At 42.4% G+C, this 19,529-nt stretch overlaps 1 protein-coding gene across 3 annotated transcripts; it reads right to left on the bottom strand.

Moving 5' to 3' along the window:
• Nucleotides 1–3,797: 3,797 nt before the first annotated feature.
• On the bottom strand, nucleotides 3,798–18,082 carry BAAT (bile acid-CoA:amino acid N-acyltransferase). Of its 3 annotated transcripts, none has more exons than XM_063289164.1 (4): nucleotides 17,998–18,082; nucleotides 13,547–14,020; nucleotides 9,920–10,122; nucleotides 3,798–4,631 (listed from the first exon to the last, which is right to left on the bottom strand). In XM_063289164.1, exons 2-4 carry the CDS (start codon nucleotides 14,007–14,009, stop codon nucleotides 4,014–4,016), a joined length of 1,284 nt encoding a protein of 427 aa, XP_063145234.1. In that variant the 5' UTR covers nucleotides 14,010–14,020; nucleotides 17,998–18,082; the 3' UTR covers nucleotides 3,798–4,013. The 3 variants fall into 3 exon arrangements, with proteins under 3 accessions (XP_063145234.1, XP_063145233.1, XP_063145235.1); XM_063289163.1 differs by lacking the exon at nucleotides 17,998–18,082 and adding an exon at nucleotides 15,018–15,143; XM_063289165.1 differs by lacking the exon at nucleotides 3,798–4,631 and adding an exon at nucleotides 8,080–9,233.
• Nucleotides 18,083–19,529: the final 1,447 nt, after the last annotated feature.

Raw genomic sequence — 19,529 nt, 5'->3', positions numbered from 1 at the left:
AGAGGGGCACGAATATCTGACTGCCTTCGACACCAGGTTTGGTAAATTTGAATACCTTGTTATGCCCTTTGGCTTGTCTAATGCAGGAGCCATATTTTCCAGATTTATGAATCAAGTTTTCTCTGATTTACTAGATAAGTATCTGGTCATTTATCTAGATGACATATTAATTTTCTCTTAGGATGCTACAACTCATGTAACCCATGTACGTAATGTCTTGCAAAGACTGAGAGAGAACAGGCTGTTCGCCAAGCTAGAGAAGTGTGCCTTTGATTTAACTGAATTACATTTCCTGGGCTATAAAGTATCAACAGAAGGCATATCCATGGATCCTTCTAAGGTCCAGGCAATTCTATCTTGGCCACCTCCCCGAAATGTTAAAGATGTACAAAGGATTCTAGGATTTTCCAATTTTTATAGGCGTTTTATAAGGAATTTTAGTGACAGAGCTAGACCCCTCACACAGCTTTTGAAGAAGGGATCAAAATTCATTTGGGGGGAGAGACAGCAAGCAGCCTTCCAAGAATTTAAGCAACTCTTTGCATCCCAGCCGCTATTAAGACACCCTGATCCCACAAAGCAATTTATAATGCATTCGGATGCTTCAGATATTGCCATTGGGGCAGTGTTATTGCAATATACAAACAAAACCGAGAGTACATTGCTTCCTTGTGCCTTTTTTTCACGCCTGCTCTCACCAGCAGAGAGAAACTATGATGTTTTTAACAAGGAGTTGCTGGCAATTAAAGCAGCATTCCAAGAGTGGAGGCACTGGCTGGAAGGTGCAGCCCTTCCTGTGAAAGTTTGTACTGATCACAAGAATTTACAGCTTCTACAAAACACCAGATCCCTCACCCCACGCCAAATCAGATGGAGCCAGTTTTTCTCCCATTTCAATTTTGTTATTTCTTATGTGCCCGGGACGCAAAACTGCTTGGCAGACACCCTGTCTTGATCCTTTCAGGCAACCCCCGCCACTCACCAGGAGGTACAGGCTACTATATTACAACCTCACAACTTTGATCAGTCTATGAGGGGGAGCCAAACAGATTTTAGCAGCAGGCAGACAAGCAGAAGACCTATTTACAAGAGTCAGAGCTCAGCAGCAACAAGACCCGTATGCCAGGGCCAGGATGGATGACCTCCAGAGGGCCCCGCAAGACACTGCCTCACCATTCAATGTGGAGGCAGGAATCCTCTGGCATAGTGGGCGATTATATATTCCCCCTTCATTGAGGGAAGAAGTACTGAGACTTTGCCATGACCACCAAACGGCAGGCCACGGAGGTGTTTTCAAAACTCTCCATAGAGCTCTGAGAGACTACTGGTGGCCTAAGATGACTGCAGACATAAAGGGTTACGTTGCTTCTTGTCACACCTGCAGACGAGCCAAGCCTCTCCCAGGGAAGCCCACAAGACTCTTGCAACCCCTACCCACCCCCAGTAGGCCTTGGGATACAATCTCCATGGATTTCATCACTGATTTACCCCCGGTTCAGGGGCTGACTTCCATACTGGTGGTGGACCTTTTCACAAAGATGGCGCATTTTATTCCTTGCAAGGGCCTCCCATCTGCACCAGCCACAGCGCAGTTGTTCATGGACCATGTTTTTAGGTATAGAGGCATGGTGAATCACTTGGTGAGTGACAGAGGCCCTCAGTTCACTTCCAGGTTCTGGAGGGCCCTTTTCCAGTCATTAGGGGTCCAGATCCACCTGTCATCAGTGCATCATCCTACCAGTAATGGGCAAGCCGAGAAAATTAACCAATGGTTACAGCAGTATCTCAGGTGTTACACCACTTATCAGCAAGACAATTGGCCAACCCTGCTACCCATGGCAGAATTTACATACAATAATTCTGTACAGTCCTCGACCAAGATGTCCCCTTTCCAGGCACTCTACGGGGTTAACCCTCGGGTGTTGCCCACCTCCTCCCAGCAGGGAACTGTTCCAGCCGTGGCTGATTTTCTTAAAGAGCAACAAGCCGCACAGGAGTTGTTAAAGGAGCAGCTGAACAGGGCAAAGAGTGCTTACAAGAGGGCTGCAGATGCTCACAGACAGGAAGGGCCAGCGATTGCAGTAGGAGACAAAGTGTGGCTCTCTACCAAGTTTTTGAACTCTACCAGACCCTCCAAGAAATTGGACTCTAAGTTTGTGGGCCCTTTCACTGTGGCGCAGCAGATAAATCCAGTGGCTTATCGCTTACAGCTCCCAGCATCCATGAAAGTCCACCCAGTGTTTCACAGAGCCTTGCTAGCCAAAGACCCTCCCCCAAGTGCCTTGCGATCGCAACTGCCCCCCCACCTCCAGTAATTGTGGAGGAGGAGGAGGAATACGAAGTTGAGGAAATTCTGGACTCTAGGAGGAGGGGAAGGGGCATCCAATATTTCATACACTGGAAAGGGTACCCTGAGGAAGAGCGCACGTGGGAGAATGCCAGAGATGTACATGCTCCAGCACTGGTTCATCGTTTCCATCAGCTTTTTCCTCACAAACCCAAGCCTCGCACTCTACCCGAGATTCCTCTTTCGGCTGAGCAGGCCGAAGAAGCCCAAGCAGAAGAATTTGTGAGTGTGCACCTCCCCCCCCACCTGAAGCCTTGACTCCAGTTACAGAGGAGGTGGGGGAACCGCAGCCCTCCACCTCAGGCTTACATTTCCCAGGGGGGAGGGGGGATGACTTTTCTAATTATCTAGCTATTTTCCAGCAGCAGCCACCTGGGCCAGAAGCATTATCAGACCTGGAGAGCAGCACTGATTTGTCCTTGGAGGAGTTTTCCTTTGAAGACTTTCCATCGTTGCCCAGTTCCCATGGGACCTTAGAAGCAGACGGCGAATCTTATCAAGACTCTGGAGGGGAGGGGGCTGAAATGGAATGTGAACCTGGAGGGGAGGGTGATGTCATGAGTAAGGATGGCGAGCAGGGGGCTCCCATCCAGACTGTTAAGCGCATGCGTAGCACTGAGGAATTAGGTAGCCATTCAAAGAGACACAGATCGGGACCGCCTTAACCTTTGGGGTTTATATGGCTGGTTTTTTCCCACGCTTCTTCAGTTTGTTAGGATTCCTGTTATGTACAAGCAATAAAACATTAGAGACCAGTTCCTTGTCTCAGCGTGTTTCCTGGCAGGTAGGACAGCCACGGTGGCTCAGTGGTTAAGTCGCTGAGTCAGAGGACCATTAAGGTCAGCAGCTCAGCAGTTTGAAACCCCAAAGTGTCTGCTGTGTGACGGAGTGAGCTCCTGTCAACTTCTCCCACCTCCTGCTAACCTAACAGTTTGAAAGCATGCAAATGCAAGTAGATTAATAGGTACCACTTGGTGGGAAAATAACAGGGACATGAAAGGAGACCCCTCAGGCATCCCCTGGGCAACGATGATGTCACCAGCAAATCCTTCCAACACAGAAGCGCCTTGGTAGGTGCTTCTGACACACAAAAAAAAATCACATGAATCAAAATCACCTCAATCTGTCCAGCTCTTTAGCTGCTGGACTACAGTGGCAGTTTCTTGTTCTCCATCTTACTGACTTGAAGTGAAGCTAATGTACTGGAAATATGTTTTCCCATGATGTTACATCTTTAATATTTTTACCCACATCATACTAAAATAGTAAGAAGGTGAAAAGGAAAATAAGTGATTCAGTAACTTCATAATGCATGTGAATCTGCATCCCAATAGAACCATGGATGGTTTACATACAGGTATGTCCTACCCTGAGATTAATTAGGAATCCTACAGATGACGGCTGCACCTGAGAATTTATGGAATTTTTGTACACAAATAAAGCCAAAGGATTCAATTCAAAGCTAATATATTTATAATTATCTCATAGTTTTATTTGAAATAGAAATCGCTCTGAAATTCACAACAGGCCAAGCAAGGTAAGTAATACTAATTCTTTTGCACATGATTCTTACTATTTAGTTATCTTTCTGATGCATATAATAGATGAACTCAGCTTCTATCTTCTGAATAGGGTTTATCTGATCATGTTTGTGGACTAAAAGAACCTATACAACCTGTACTTCCTTCTGATACCATAAATTTTCAGCTGGGCCAAGATGGAGATCAAAAAACTTCAGGACCTCTTCCCAGAAGTGTTCCTCAGCTTTGGCATGAGACTTTATTTCCCCTCCCCATATTGTGGGAAGAGCAGAACCCCGAATATAAGAGATGAAACAAATTGGGGATCCAGGGGCTTCTATCATATGTCCAGCCCGAGGGTAGGATAATAAACTACAATTAGTTCTCCCATACTTCTTTGCACGGGCCAGGGCCATTTCAGCAAACACCTTGCTGTTCAAGCTTTGGTCAGCTTCTCCTACCACAAAGAGGATGTGACCCTGAGCTTTTTCCACAGGGATGGCAGAGACTTGATGTACTGCATCCAGAGGATCTCCCATGACATGGAAACTGGACATCAATCCCATTTCATTGATGAGAACCTTCTCTGATGAGTAGGGAACAGCAGGGATATTGATATCATGAAAATGGAGGGATGCACCATTCATACGTGTGGCACCATTGATGCACACTGTAGCTGCTATTTCCTTTAAGAAGGTCCCCATGGCTAGTGCAATTTCTGCTCCTTTGGACAAACCAATCACTCCAAGTCCTGGGCCTCTTACCTAGATGGATAAGGGGAGAAACACACACATACATACACACATGGTTAAAAATAGTTAATAGAAGCTTAAGAAACTATTATGCAAACAGAACTCAGGGAAAACAAATCCTTAATGCTGATCCAAAATATATTCATCACAAAAACCTGAATAACTGGTTGTGAAGTTTGCACAGAATGAATTTGTCAACTGAAGTGATAGAATTCTCCTGGGCAAAATATAAACCTGCCCAGTGTTTGGTTTTTAAAATTTGACACTTAATATGGTACCTTCTCTGCCAAGATCCTCCTATCTTGTGTGGTCATAAATAAGACCACCTGAGACCCCTTGCGAAGTTAATTGTGTCTTATTTATAGGTTTAATCCTTTTTAGTGTTTCCTGTTTAATATGGTTGGGTGGTTAGCAATGAATATTCAGTCTGTTCCTTTCTTTTACAACGAAAGGATGCTCCCCTTAGTCTGAATCTGGTCAGTTTAGACCTGTGGGGGCTGTGGCACTGTCCAGTCTTGAGGTGCCCCCAGCAAAAGGTCCTTGAAGTTCCCAATCTCCCTTCACCGGGCTATCCAATTGGGCTTGACTCACTAGCAGTTTGCTGTGGCTCCCTCCTTGTGGAACATTCTCCCCCCTGAAATTAGGCTTGCTCCTTCCCTGCTATTGTTAGGAAGCCCCTCAAGACCTGGTTATGTTGTCAGGCCTGGGGGCCTGTGGGAAAGGGAGACATTCTTAGATGGCTCCACTATGACATTTTTGCTCTCTCCGCAGGGTTGGTATATTTTATAATTTTGTGGTAATATTCTTTTAATAATCATGTTATCTTTTTATTATGATTGTTTTTATTTATTGCTTTTACCTCATTGTTGTACACCACCCAGAGTCGCATTGTGTGAGATGGGCAGCCATGTAAATGTGAGAAATAAATAAATAAATCCCATCTTTCTCACCCACCCAGCAAAGCTGCCAGCTGGTGAAGAGAGCACTGCACTGGCAAGCCAATTACAGTTAAGCTACATGCATTACTTTTTCCACTACAGTATATTTCCCTAGAGTAACGGTAAGCAGAGCCAAGCAGCCATTGACTTGGTTCGGTGGGCCACTAGAGGAGTGACAGATCAGACCCTCTGCGCTTCAGTTTTCACTGCATTCCAAGGCAAGAGCTGAAGCTTTCAACTTGTGCACATCACCTCTTTAACAACACCTATGACCGGGTAAGTTTTCGTTTTCAGGTAACTGAAATAATATCTACACCAACTTTTATGTTTAGGCTTTTCATCCTCATAACTATTTGTAGTTTGTCTTTTTGGACACCTAAATAAATTAGAGAATTATAATAATAATGCTGTAGTTCCCTAGAAAAACTATAGTATTATCTTAATTGTATAATAATTTTTTTCCTAAAGACATCTATCTAAATATCAGTGTCCATGCTCTACCCCATCTGTTTGTTTTCCCAGTCATGATACATAAAATCCTGTTTTCAAAACTGACTGACTTGCCTTGATATTTTAAAATTGACTGTGCAATTTACATCCTTCTGTGACCTGTAATATCTATATATCTGTGTAATTTCTGCTTTTGTTCCTAGCTATGACTTATAGCTTTATTATCTTGATCATTATCACTTTCTCACCAATGTAAATGGTTTACGGCTTTGCCACCTGCAGCATGGGCTCTGTTATTTGACTGGCTTTTCTTTTTATAAATTTTATTAAGTTTCAAGAGAAGACTAAAAACTACAAAAAAATAAAAATAAAAAACTACAAAGAAGGAAAAAAGAACTAAAAAGGTGCGAAAACGTAAGAGATTTTTTTTTTCAAATTTACAAAAAGATGTGGCTTCCGACTTTTAACAGCAAGGATATACAAAAATTTCCATAATCAATCTCTTACACTATATTAAACCAAAACCACATTATTTCTATAAATCATTCCACTTTGGCACATAATAAAAATCACTAAATAGTTACTCCTCCCCCTTATATTAAAATAATAGTTTAAAAATTCATATAAACCTCCTAAACATCTTTCTCCCCTCCAAAATATAACACATATTTAATTATTCCCTTCCTACCACTATTCTGTACATTTCTGTCTACTATAATAAGAATCAAATTAAAAAGCACATAGGTTGTCTGCTATTATACTTGATAATACAACAGTTTTAATAATCTTAATCTTAATAAACCAAACCCAAAAAACAAAGACAATTCAAAACAGTAACCTTAAATCAAACCCTTAAAACCATCCAAATAAACATTTTTAACCCTAATAATCTTAATCCAAATCTTTAAAAGCAAATGACATCAATCAAACCCTTAAAGCAAACCAGATAAAGTCTTTACCCCTTATCCCACTTCAAAAAAACCCAGAGCATTTATATATCCCCACAATGTGCAGAGCTTTTCTCTTGAAAGAATCAAACAGCCCAACTGCCCATTCCATTGATAATCCCAGGTTTCCTTGCTGCCAATTTTTTTCTGCAAGTCTGGGAGAAGCCTCTTTTCCCCCTCCACATAGCCCTACTTCCTAAGTCATTGTTCCACTCCACATCTGTGTGGCAATGGTTAGTTTACTTTTTTGACAATTGATATGATTGATAATTTTGTATCTGGTGTCTGCCTTAAACAAAAGTGTGCCCTGTTCCCAAAGCTTTTCTTGGAGTCATGCTGGCCACATGACCCGGAAGTGTCCTATGGACAACGCCGGCTCTAACGGCTTAGAAACGGAGATGAGCACCGCTCCCTAGAGTCGGACACGACTGACTTTACGTCAAGGGAAACCTTTACCTTTACCTATGAACAATTAGCTTTGGGTTTGGTTGAGAAGCCTTTTTTGTTATTTATATTGTATGTGGGCTAGCCTAGCAATAATTGAGGTTTTCTGTGGGGGAAAAAAAATTATTGACCTCATTTTACAGATTAGTTGTACCAAAGGAACACCAATCAATCTTATGGAAGCACAAGACAAACAGAAACCTGGAAACTGTATATACTCTTGACTTCTACTACAAAGTTATATTTCTGATATGTACTTTACAGAACAGACCATGTCACAAGGATATTCTCATCTAGACTGAGTTCCTACCTCACACTAAGTCAAATCCAAGCAAATCACATTGTGTTTGATCCTAAGTTGTGAACCTAAAAGGTGTGATGGTTTGTATTCTATGGATTAGTATTCTATGTTAATCAGGCAGCTATGGCTTATCCAACAAACCATGGATAAACAAACTATGGATCAGTAAAACCTATGAATGGTCTTTTCTGTGATCAAGTTTACTGGCAAGTTATCAGGTTTTCATAAAATTGGTTGAGAGCTAAATAGAAATAAATTTCAGAATGATCTTGATAGGTCAAAGAAACGTGGTAAAAAATAAAATTTAGCAGAAACCAAGAAGTTATGCATTTAGAAAGCAGAACTCAAATGCACACTTATAGGATGGGATGTATTTGATTTGGTACTAGTATCCCTGAAAAAACATCTTAGAATAGTTGTTGATTGGAAGCTATGACACAGCAGTGTGGTGATGTTAAAAAAAAAAGGAAAATGTCATTTGTATTACACCAGCAGACACGTAAGTTCCAAATCCCAGGAGGAAATAGTTCCATCCTTTAGTAATTCAGAGAAACTGTCATAGGTTCAGAGAATAGCAAGTAAATTCTACCAAGACAGAATGAAGAATCTTGACACGCTTCACCTTGTGAAGAGCAGCCAGAGGAAGGATATAATAGCATTCATCAAGGAGCCCACAAAGAAAGCTAGCATCTGTTTTCTGTCTCGGACTGAGGAACCTGTAGACGGTGGGTTCGTGGCAGATTCTGTTTGAATGTCCTGAACAATTTCCTAACACCAAAAGCAGTTCAACAATGGATCTAATTAGCCCAAGAGCTAGGGGGCCCCTCTTCATCTAAAGGAGATGCTTTAATTTGAACTTCTGCGCAGAGCAGAAGGTGGAACTTCATGGCGTCAATGGCTCCTTCCAACTCCACAGTTCTAAAGGAAGCTAACCAACTTGGCCTTTCTTTTATCATAAACTGCTACTTTGAACTGGTCCAAGATGAAGCTTTAAAAAATTCTGGATCTCATTCCAGGAGTGCTCCTGGGCTTTGGAATGAGGCTTCATTTCCCCTCCCCACTGGATAGGCAAGGGAAAAACCCGAACTGGATAGGCATAGCAAACTGGAGATCCAGGGGGTTCTATCAGATGTCCAGCCCCTGGATATGACAACAGTCTACAATGATTTCTCCCATATTTCTTTGCTCGGGCCAGGGCTGCTTCAGCAAACACCTTGCTGTTCAAGCTTTGGTCAGCTTCTCCCACCACAAAGAGGACGTGCCCTTGGGCCTTTTCCACAGGGATGGTAGAGACAGGGGTTTCATCCAAGGAAAAGAAAGAGGATGCCAATCCCATTTCATTAACGAGAATCTTCTCTTGTAGGTAGGGAGATGCAGGAATACTGACATCATGAAAGTGGAGTGGTGTACCACTCATACTTGTTGGGCCATTGATGCACACTGTAGCCAAGACTTCCTTTAAGAAGGTACCCATGGCCAGTGCAATTTCTGCTCCTTTGGACAAACCAATCACTCCTAGTCCTGGACCTCTTACCTGGAGGAGTAAACACACAGAGACATACGCAAGTTAAAAGCAGTTTCTTCTTTAAAAGTACAATGAGGGATGGTGATACCAAAGTTATAAAAAAGGAAAATGAAAGTCTCTTAGTGCACATGCTGCATTGTTTCAGATCTATGCATTCAAAAATGAAGTTAGTCACCTTCTCTTCCTGCCAGCCAGCCAATACATGACAAGAATATATGGCAGAAGGAAGCAAGCAACCCTGAAAAAAATGTTGCTGCTTTTATGAATCACATAATTAAAGCAGTGCACTGTCAGCATGACTCTTAAAGCATCTGCATGTTTTTCAGATACACATAGGGAAGCCCAAGAAAAGAAAAGCTTTGTAATGAAAACCAAGGGGGAGTGTGAGTCACAGAATGACAAAAGGAGCACTGAGGCGGCAACCCTGCCCCTTTTGTATGTGCATGTGAGGTCATGATGCACGTACAAATGGGGCAGGGCTGGCAATGCGACACCGCTCTCGTCATTCTGCCCTCCATGCTGATGCTACTGACCGGTGCTGTGCTCATGTCAGGTTCAAAATGCTTCTTACTTTTTTGATGCATGCACAGCCCTAGTTTGTATGAAGTATTCTGGATAGCAAATAGCGGATAAAGTCTAGGATCTTTCCTGAGTCTCAACATCAAGTTTAAGAAAATATATCATCTCAGGCATACCTTAGGATGTTTCAATAGTAGTCTAGATGCTTCCTCAAAATACTCCAAATCTACTACTTCCAGCGTCTGTGGCAGATCATCATATGCAAAGAAAGCCAAAGCCAGAACTGCAAAGCCTTTACTAGCCAACAAGCCAGCTCGGAATTCAATTAGTCCTCCAGCTCCACCAAACATGTCGATCAGTCCTGGAAACGGCCCAGGGCCTGGTGAGGCAGAAAGGGACAGAGAACAAGGATAGGTGAGCAAATGAAAAATAAAAGAGTAATATCCCTTAACAAATATAATATTACCAGTTTGAGTCTAGAGCCAGTTTGGTCAAGTGGTTAAGGCACCAGGCCAGAAACCAGGAGGCTGGGAGTTCTAGTCCCGCCTTAGGCATGAAAGCTGGCTGGGTGACCTTGGGCCAGTCACTCTCTCTCAGCCCAACCCACCTGACAGGGTGGTTGTTGTGGGGAAAATAGGAGGAGGAAGGAGTATTTGGTATGTTCGCCACCTTGAGTTATTTACAAAAATAATAAAGGCGGGATAAAAATAAAATCAAATAAATAAAAATACTTTCTCTAATTTGGAAACAATGTTTCTGATGATGTCTAGAACTGCATTTGCCTTTTTTTTTTTTTTTGCAGCCCTATCATACTGCTGACTCAAATTTAGTTTTCATTCAGCTACCATTCCAGAATCGTTTTCACAGGTACTGTTACCAAGCCATGCATCTCACATCCTGTCTGTGCAGCTAATTTGTCTCCAACATGAAGGACTTTTCATTGTCTCAATTAAGCTTCTTTCTGTCATCTGCAAATTTGAAGAATGTTCCCTCTACCTCTTCATCAAAGACATTAATAAAAAAAATGTTAAAAAGTGCAAGGGGCAGGTTGAAGTTTGTGGCACTTAATTCAGTATCTCACTTCAGTTTCATCAAGAACCATTATTAAGTGAGCCCTCTCTGAGTATTATTTTTGAATCATTATATATCCAAACTGACATGTCACTCAACCACAATCATCCAGCTTGCTGATGAGAATTGCATAGGTACTTTGCCAAATGCATCGATGAAATCTTGATATACAGTATTGTATCAACAGCATTTCCACAATCTATGAAAGAAGTTAATAGAAAGTAAAGATTAGTCTGATCCTTACTTACTTATAGTGGTGTGTAGTAAGACAGTCTCATAACTGGGGAGGTCTATGAATATTGTAAATCAATACTACTGTACATAAATAAACTACAAATATTTTTTTCAAGGTGCTAACCAGTTAATGGTTTCATGATCTGCTCTGGAATCTTCCCAAATTGATTGGTTTGTAGCTCCTTCTTTCTGAAGACAGAGGCAATATTTTTACACTCCTCTAGTCATCTGGTACTTCACATATTCCCCAAGATTTTTCAAAGGTCATGATTTGGCCAGACCATCAGCAAGTTCTTTAAATGTATTTATTTATTTATTCCTCACATTTCTTCACTGCCCATCTAGCCAAAGTGACTCTAAATGCCTTAGGAACCATCTAGGCCAGAAGATTTGAAAGGAATTCATGTCAGTCAGTGTTCCCTGACTATGTCTCTGTCCAATGGAATGCATATCCTCTTCTCAGAGAAGACTGAGCCAAAGTATGAGAGTAGTTCTGCCTTTTCTTTACCATACCTTATTCCTTCACTACTTTCACAGATCAGCTCATATATATATTTCCTTTGGACATATACGATGAATACCTTTTGATGTTCGTAGCATCTTTTACTAACCTCAACTCATTCTCTCTGTGACATTCTCATGTCACTTCAGCTTTCCTGACACCATCTGTGCAAATCTGGGTGACCTATATATTCCCTTCCTTGTGACATGACACGCCTTTCCACCCTTACGTGCCCCTTTTCCCCCAAAAAATAAATAAATAAATTCAGATCTCTACTAAGCTTTAGGCATGGGCACATGGCCTCTTTTGTCAATGTCATGGTCCAACTTAGATAAAACAAAAGAGTAAGTTTTGTGCTCATGTCCACAGAACAGCCCTCTCGCCCCAAAGTGGAGAGGCAGAGATGGGAGAGGCAGATCAGACCTTTCAATCTAGCCAAAAGCAGACGGAAACTTCAGGAATTTTAATATTAAAGACCAGTGTGGGAACTGCTAGGGGCACCGTGAACCATGAAATTTGGGAAACTACGGCCTATATCAATAAAATATAGATCCAGTCAAACTTGTGAAGGCGGTTTCCTAGTCTAGCTGATCTCAAAGGGCTAAAAGATTAGGGGTTGCTTATCCAAGCACAAGGTAGACTTCAGCAGTTCATGGAGCGAGAATTGCCAGATGTACAAGCTAGGTTTAGAAAAGGCAGAGGAACAAGGGACCAAATTGCCAATATCCGCTGGATAATGAAAAAAGCCAGGGAGTTTCAGAAAAACATCTATTTCTGTTTTATTGACTATTCTAAAGCCTTTGACTGTGTGGACCATAACAAATTGTGGCAAGTTCTTAGTGGTATGGGGATACCAAGTCATCTTGTCTGCCTCCTGAGGAATCTGTATAACGACCAAGTAGCAACAGTAAGAACAGACCACGGAACAACGGACTGGTTTAAGATTGGGAAAGGAGTACGGCAGGGCTGTATACTCTCACCCTACCTATTCAACTTGTACGCAGAACACATCATGCAACATGCTGGGCTTGAGGAATCCAAGGCTGGAGTTAAAATCGCTGGAGGAAACATTAACAATCTCAGATATGCAGATGATACCACTTTGATGGCTGAAAGCGAAGAGGAACTGAGGAGCCTTATGATGAAGGTGAAAGAAGAAAGTGCAAAAGCTGGCTTGCAGCTAAACCTCAAAAAAACCAAGATTATGGCAACCAGCTTGATTGATAACTGGCAAATAGAGGGAGAAAATGTAGAAGCAGTGAAAGACTTTGTATTCCTAGGTGCAAAGATTACTGCAGATGCTGACTGCAGTCAGGAAATCAGAAGACGCTTAATCCTTGGGAGAAGAGCAATGACAAATCTCGGTAAAATAGTTAAGAGCAGAGACATCACTGACAACAAAGGCCCACATAGTTAAAGCAATGGTGTTCCCCGTAGTAACATATGGCTGCGAGAGCTGGACCATAAGGAAGGCTGAGCGAAGGAAGATAGATGCTTTTGAACTGTGGTGTTGGAGGAAAATCCTGAGAGTGCCTTGGACTGCAAGAAGATCAAACCAGTCCATCCTCCAGGAAATAAAGCCAGACTGCTCACTTGAGGGAATGATATTAAAGGCAAAACTGAAATACTTTGGCCACATAATGAGAAGACAGGACACCCTGGAGAAGATGCTGATGCTAGGGAGAGTGGAAGGCAAAAGGAAGAGGGGCCGACCAAGGGCAAGATGGATGGATGATATTCTAGAGGTGACGGACTCGTCCCTGGGGGAGCTGGGGGTGTTGACGACCGACAGGAAGCTCTGGCGTGGGCTGGTCCATGAAGTCACGAAGAGTCGGAAGCGACTAAACGAATAAACAACAACATCCAGGCACAAATCAACACTGCTTCCATGATGGCAGGGAATTCCAAGCAATAGAATCCCAAATGCATCTGGAGGCATCATCCATTGCAGGGAAGGAGAAGAAGTGAGAGAGAAAACAGAATTCAGTTTTCTTACCTGGAGGCAAGAAGAGGGCTCCCCGGACCTGGCCCGATTTAACTGGGATGCGTTCCACTCCAGGGGCTGCATACCATCGTTCTGCAGTGCAAGTAGCCAGTGGTTCTTCCGTGGGAAGGGGCAGAAGCACAGCAGAGTTAAAGAGGCTAATTTGAACGTAGAAGGGGCTGCCTGTCACATCACGTTTCATCAGTCTCTGGAACATCTTCTCAGCCCTTAGAGAATAGAAGAGGCCCATGGGCCACACACCTGTGTAGTTGCCTCCCAGAGCAGATGCCTGTGCCACGTCCACTTCTCCATTCTGATTGGCTTGGTAAAAGGCTCTGGCCAAAAACTTCACTCCTCTTTCATCTGTCAGTGATGCATATAAGGTCACAAGCTGGGAGGGGGCCAGGCCAGAGGCATAAATCTTCACTGGTGAGTCAGCAAGGGAGACTTCAGGAGTGACACTGAGGTGGACCATGGCAGCCAGTTCTTGAAAATACCCAGGGAAAGGTAATCAGTCAGGTTCCTGGTCATATAAATTTGGGACTTGTTCAGTCTCCCTTACCTCTCCCCTCTCAAGCTATGCTGATCCTCAATCTGTGGCCAAGGGGCCCTTTGTGTTGCTCTGTCAGTCCTGCTCTCACTGTTGCAGTGCCAAAGCATGTGGGACGTTTCGGGGTTGTCTATTTCATTAAGTTGTCCAGACAGTTCTTAACCTGAGAACCCAACCCTGGGACCAAATGGAGGATTTTATAAATGCTCCTAAGTTTGGTGTTAGATGCCAGCAAGCTTTGCACTTTGCTGCCAACTTAAGCTGACCTATTGTTGAGTCAAGAGATCATAGTTTGCATCCTGACACACCTGTTAGACCCCCCTACTGTTTCTGTGGATATATGTGCTGTATGTTGGACAGAAAGGGTATTCTCCTTGTCTAGATTCCTTTCACTTTCCAGACTATCTTTGTGCAAATACTTGATTTACATCTCTAAATCAGCTCATCAATTCAAATGCATCTGATTTAATCTATTTTAGATAACTTTTGTGTATGTGCACCTACAATTTCCTAATTTCCTTCAGATCAGCTTGCAGGATTATCATAGTATTGTTAAAACCAGCAAGAGGAAAAAGGAATAATACAGTAAGCAGCTTTGGGTACACGCCTTGTTTGCGTGGGATCATGTTTCTGCAGGCAATTCCCAACTTGATGGGGTGTTTTTGCTGTTCACTGACAAGAATTTGTCAAGGCAGACAAACCTGCATTCAACTGTTCTTAAGAGGAGTTCCTCCCTCCCGCTGAACAGAAGAGGTGAAGAGAAGGCAATGCTTCCCAGAATTTTGCGCGCGCCCCCACCTTCCAGCACCTGCTCCTCAAAGCGAGCGTCTGGATTTGCCTGGCCTCGTGCAGCCACCTTCTCACCCGCTTCCTTCAACTGTAACGGAGAGGCACGGGCCAATTCGCTCTCTCCAGCCCGCAAGAAATACATACATTTCAGTTCCGAGCTTCTTGAGAATAAAGGCCGGCCCCGCCAGCTGACGACTAAGGGAAAATAGACTGCACGCAGAACTCCCTCCGACGCTCCTCTCCAAAGCAAACAATGCCTCAAAGGAGATCCTGCCAGGGTGAGGATTTCGGGAGGGAGGAGCTGCATCCGCATCATGTGACTCGAGCTAATTCTCAGGGCGTTGTAAAAGTTGGATTGGAGTTTAATAGACTGGAACGGGCAGTTTTAGAAATAAATGGGAACTTTATTTAAATTTATCATCATCATCATCATCAAATTTATTTATTTATTTAAATTTATTTAAATTTAGAAGCGCATGTTCATTGCCCAGAATCACTTTACAAAGTGATTAAACTAATAAGACTTTAAAAAAATCCTTTAATGCCTTAAAATATACCTAAAACAAGGCAGAACTGCCTGGAACACCCATTCTGAAACAGAAGAAACTCCCCAGTTAGGTGCAACAAGAAAGCAGTAACTCCAAAAGAGCCCACATTTCACTTCCAGTTTCAGACAAAAAACACTATTTTAGGAAGCAGTCAGAAATATTACTTCCTACCTAGTCAAACCAATTAATCTCACCAGACATATAGAGACCCAGAAGGCCTTAATGATGAAAGAACCAAGCTTCCACCAGAGAACTATATTCTCAGTAAAAATCTGTATTTTCTAAAAATGGCCCATCTCAGCCAAACTAATGAAATTCTCACTCACTTATAATAAATGACATTAATGGAAAAAGTTTCAAAAGGTCCATGAAAACAATGTTCCCTAGCACATTCCAGCCAAAATCCTGAATTTTCCAAAAATAGCACAGAATGACCACTTCCCCACCCACCAAACCAAATGATTTAACAGGCCCAGTGGATCACAGGACCTTAGTGGAATAAGACCCAAAAACATTCTTCAGAAAACGGTATATTTTGGAAACTATTTGGAACAATATCCCACTCAGCCAAAACAAACTCACTCTTTGGATAAGAATAAATGATCTTCTTGCACTTTGAACCAAAATGTCCAATGGGACCATGGTTTTGTTATCTATTCTGGGCAAAATAATATGAATGGGTTTTCTGATATATGAAACTTTGCCTATAATGAGTAAACAGAACATACTTTCTCAGGACGTTTGGAATCATATCGCTTCAAGGTACTCCTAATGACTGTTGTGTTTGGTTGATTATGAAGTCATCATTTTGGGCAGGTTCTTTTGCTTGGGCCCTGACGGGAAGCAGATTTCAATCTTACAGGACTCCTCCCTTCTACTTTTCTGTAACTGGTAGTTTTGGTTAGTTTGATTGACTAGGAAGTTGGCATTTTGCATAGTTTTCTAAATGACACAATTTTACTTGGAATAGGTAATACAGGTTGATAGTTTCTGTCTTAAGGTCCACTTCAACTTTTTTTTCCATGTGACCAGCTGTTTCGTAAGCTGGCTGAGATAATGGTGTTCCCATGGAAGTTCTAGTTGTTCTAGTCCTAATATTGGGTGAGCTTAAGTGGCCCTGAGATACTAGTTTCTTTATTTCAAACATTTCAAAGGGTGAAGTGGTTAATGAAAGTTCAGTACTGAAGGACTGACAGTTCTTAAATATTGTTTCTATTTATCTTCAATGTATTGCAGAGCATCAGCCTACTTCAGCCTATTCTGCTTTTATGCTTGCTTCCACGTCATCTCTTTCTGCTTCATTTGAAGTTTAGAGCCATAGACAAGCAAATTAATGGGAGGACAAACGCTTCTGAATGATCAGTTCTCCACACCACATCTCCAGACTAATTTTTTTAGCTTCCCAAAACATCATCTGTAATCAGAAATCACAGGTCATACTTGGAAAGGCTTAAATCCACTTCTGTACTTAACAGCACAAAACTAAGGATCTATTCCCATTTTGATAGTATTCATAGCATTTGTTCATTCTTAATCTCTATATCCTTATGAGGAAAGGGAGATTGGGATGCACCCACAACTTCATTTTTTCTGAAATCTAAAAAGGGGCCTGGAGGTTTTATTTTAATATAAAAATATGTGGAAATTAGTGGAATATAAATGAGGAATCCTGTATGCCAGCTATTTAACCGTCTTCTCAGCAGATGCCTACCTGCGCTTTTCACTCAGTAAGGATCATTGATAGCATTACTGCTGGACTAAGCATCTTTTCCAAACAGCTTTTTAAATGGCCCTTTGACTACCTATCTTGTTCTGTTCTACATATGGACACCCTGAGGAAAGAGATTTCCTTGCCTTTTGAGGTAAAAAATCTCATTCTCAGACATGATAATTCTCCAGGATAGTTGACCCTGCTTTTATTGCATCTCCAGGGGCCTCATCCCCTACAATCCTGTCAACTTCCATGGCCTTAAAGGACCAAGTTCCCTTGGTCCCTAAAATCAAGGCTAAGCACACTTTCTCTATTTCTGTCCACTGATAACCCCGAACAAAATACTGAATAGCTCTTCCAACATCACCATCTTTCTACTGTACTTTATCACTGTTTTTTATTAAATTTGTTTAGCTTGACAGCTGCTTTCTTATCAGAAGGTGGGGGGGGGAGAAGAGAAGGAGCATCTTTCCTGAACACTTCAAACTGTGGCTTTTTTATGCTTTTCTGTTTACAATGAGTACTTCATGTGGCTTTCAGTTTAACATTAAAAACACAGATGACAAAACAATATCAAAAAAATAAAACAGACTAATGAACTTTCTTGTCTGTTTAGCTAAGTGGTAAAACTTCCCCAGTGAATTAAAAATACTTCAGCAGCTGCCCTCCTGCTCAAGCACTGGGTGCTGCTCTCACTTTGGACCATGAGCATCCTAAGAAAGTATGACCTCTTCACTTCAGCGGAGTAGCTACTGGCTGTACCGTAAATTAGATCAGTCACTCAATCTACACCACAAAAGCGTTTCCCATGAGAAAGCAGTTCCCAAAATAGCAAGCAAGTTCTGACAAAGAACCCCAAACTCACCACTCTCCTGGGCTTTTCCACAATTCTCAAGTCTCTCTGCTTGCAGTTTCTGTTTGTTTGCTTGGGATCCAAGATCTTTTAAATTCCTCAAGTTAAAAATTTAAAGCCCAAGAATTTAGACTTTGCTCCTGCAACTGATTAATATGGTCTATATTGGGTTGTCATAAACCACTTACTGGCAATCATTAACTGAAAGATATAAACTATATCTAATTCACCCTCTGTATGACTGAGGGAACAATGGCCTTTCCTCTTACTCTGTACCATTTAAATGTTGCTTACTCCTAGCTCCCCACATCTTTTCAGCTCTATCTGAACTGTTTCTCCAGGTCCTCATATTTATGAGAGAGCAAGCTGGGAGATAAGAAACTGTCTCTCTACGCATCATATACAACATTTAATACATCATTACAGTATCAAGCAAGCACAGCACAGACTCTCTCACTGATTGTAGAGTTAGAATGTTTTCATTTTAAATACAAAGTTTCTAAGCTTTAATGCTGAGTTATGTGCACACAAAAGACATTTTGCATTAAGCTGGATTCTAGAGCTTGCAGATTGGTACATATATGTATGTATGTATGTACGTACAGTATGTCTCATCCATGTATTTGGACAGCACCTGGACAGCACCTGGCCTACTGGCTTCATCCACACCTACTGGCTAAAGAAACTAATAGCAGTGCATGAACTCCTAGCAGCACAGATGAACCGGCTGCTAGCAGCAGACTCCCACCCAGACTGGCTAACACAAGGTAGGACAGCGCTGATCGTGAAAGACCCCAACAAGGGAACAACACCATCCAGCTACTGGCCAATAAGCTGCCTCCCCACAACATGGAAAGTCCTATCAGGCATCATAGCCACCAAGCTGCAGGACCATATGGGCCGGTACATGAGCACAGCTCAGAAGGGCATTGGGAACAACACCAGAGGCTCCAAACACCAGTTGCTCCTAGATAGAGCAGTCACTGGAGACTCAAGGTCTAGACAGACCAATCTGAGCACAGCCTGGATTGACTACAGGAAACCTACAACTCAATGCCACACGCATGGATCTGTGAATGCCTGGTGCTATACAAAGTCAACAGGACACTCAGGACTTTCTTCAAAAACTCAATGGGGCTGTGGAAGACAACACTGGAAGTCAACTCAAGACAGCTTGCTCAAGTGGCCATCAAGTGCGGCATATACCAAGGTGATGCACTGTCCCCACTGCTGTTCTGCATGGGCTTGAACCCCCTCAGTCAGATAATCACAAGGACTGGATACGGATACAAGTTCAAGAGTGGAACTACCATCAGCCACCTCCTCTACATGGATGACATCAGGCTGTATGCTAAGGGTGAATGAGACATCGATTCACTGATCCACCTGACACGGATCTACAGTGAGGACATTAGGATGTCATTCGGACTAGACAAGTGTGGCCGGATGGTTGTAAAGAGAGGGAAGGTAGTTAAGACTGATGGGGTGGAACTACCAGCAGGCCACATAGCAGACATACAGACCAGCTACAAGTATCTTGGTAT

This window comes from Candoia aspera, chromosome 1, assembly GCF_035149785.1.
Source record: "Candoia aspera isolate rCanAsp1 chromosome 1, rCanAsp1.hap2, whole genome shotgun sequence".
Lineage (NCBI taxonomy): Eukaryota > Metazoa > Chordata > Lepidosauria > Squamata > Boidae > Candoia > Candoia aspera.
This window is presented reverse-complemented; position numbering and strand designations above follow the sequence as displayed.

What these genes read in the sequence shown, in the direction of transcription:
- BAAT (XM_063289164.1), bottom strand. Translation starts at nt 14,009, where the DNA reads ATGGTCCACCTCAGTGTCACTCCTGAAGTCTCCCTTGCTGACTCACCA. An exon ending in AGCCCTCTTCTTGCCTCCAG is followed by an intron (nt 10,123 to 13,546) that starts GTAAGAAAACTG and finishes CTGCCTCACCAG; the next exon opens with GCCCTGGGCCGTTTCCAGGA. An exon ending in TACTATTGAAACATCCTAAG is followed by an intron (nt 4,632 to 9,919) that starts GTATGCCTGAGA and finishes TTATCCATCTAG; the next exon opens with GTAAGAGGCCCAGGACTTGG.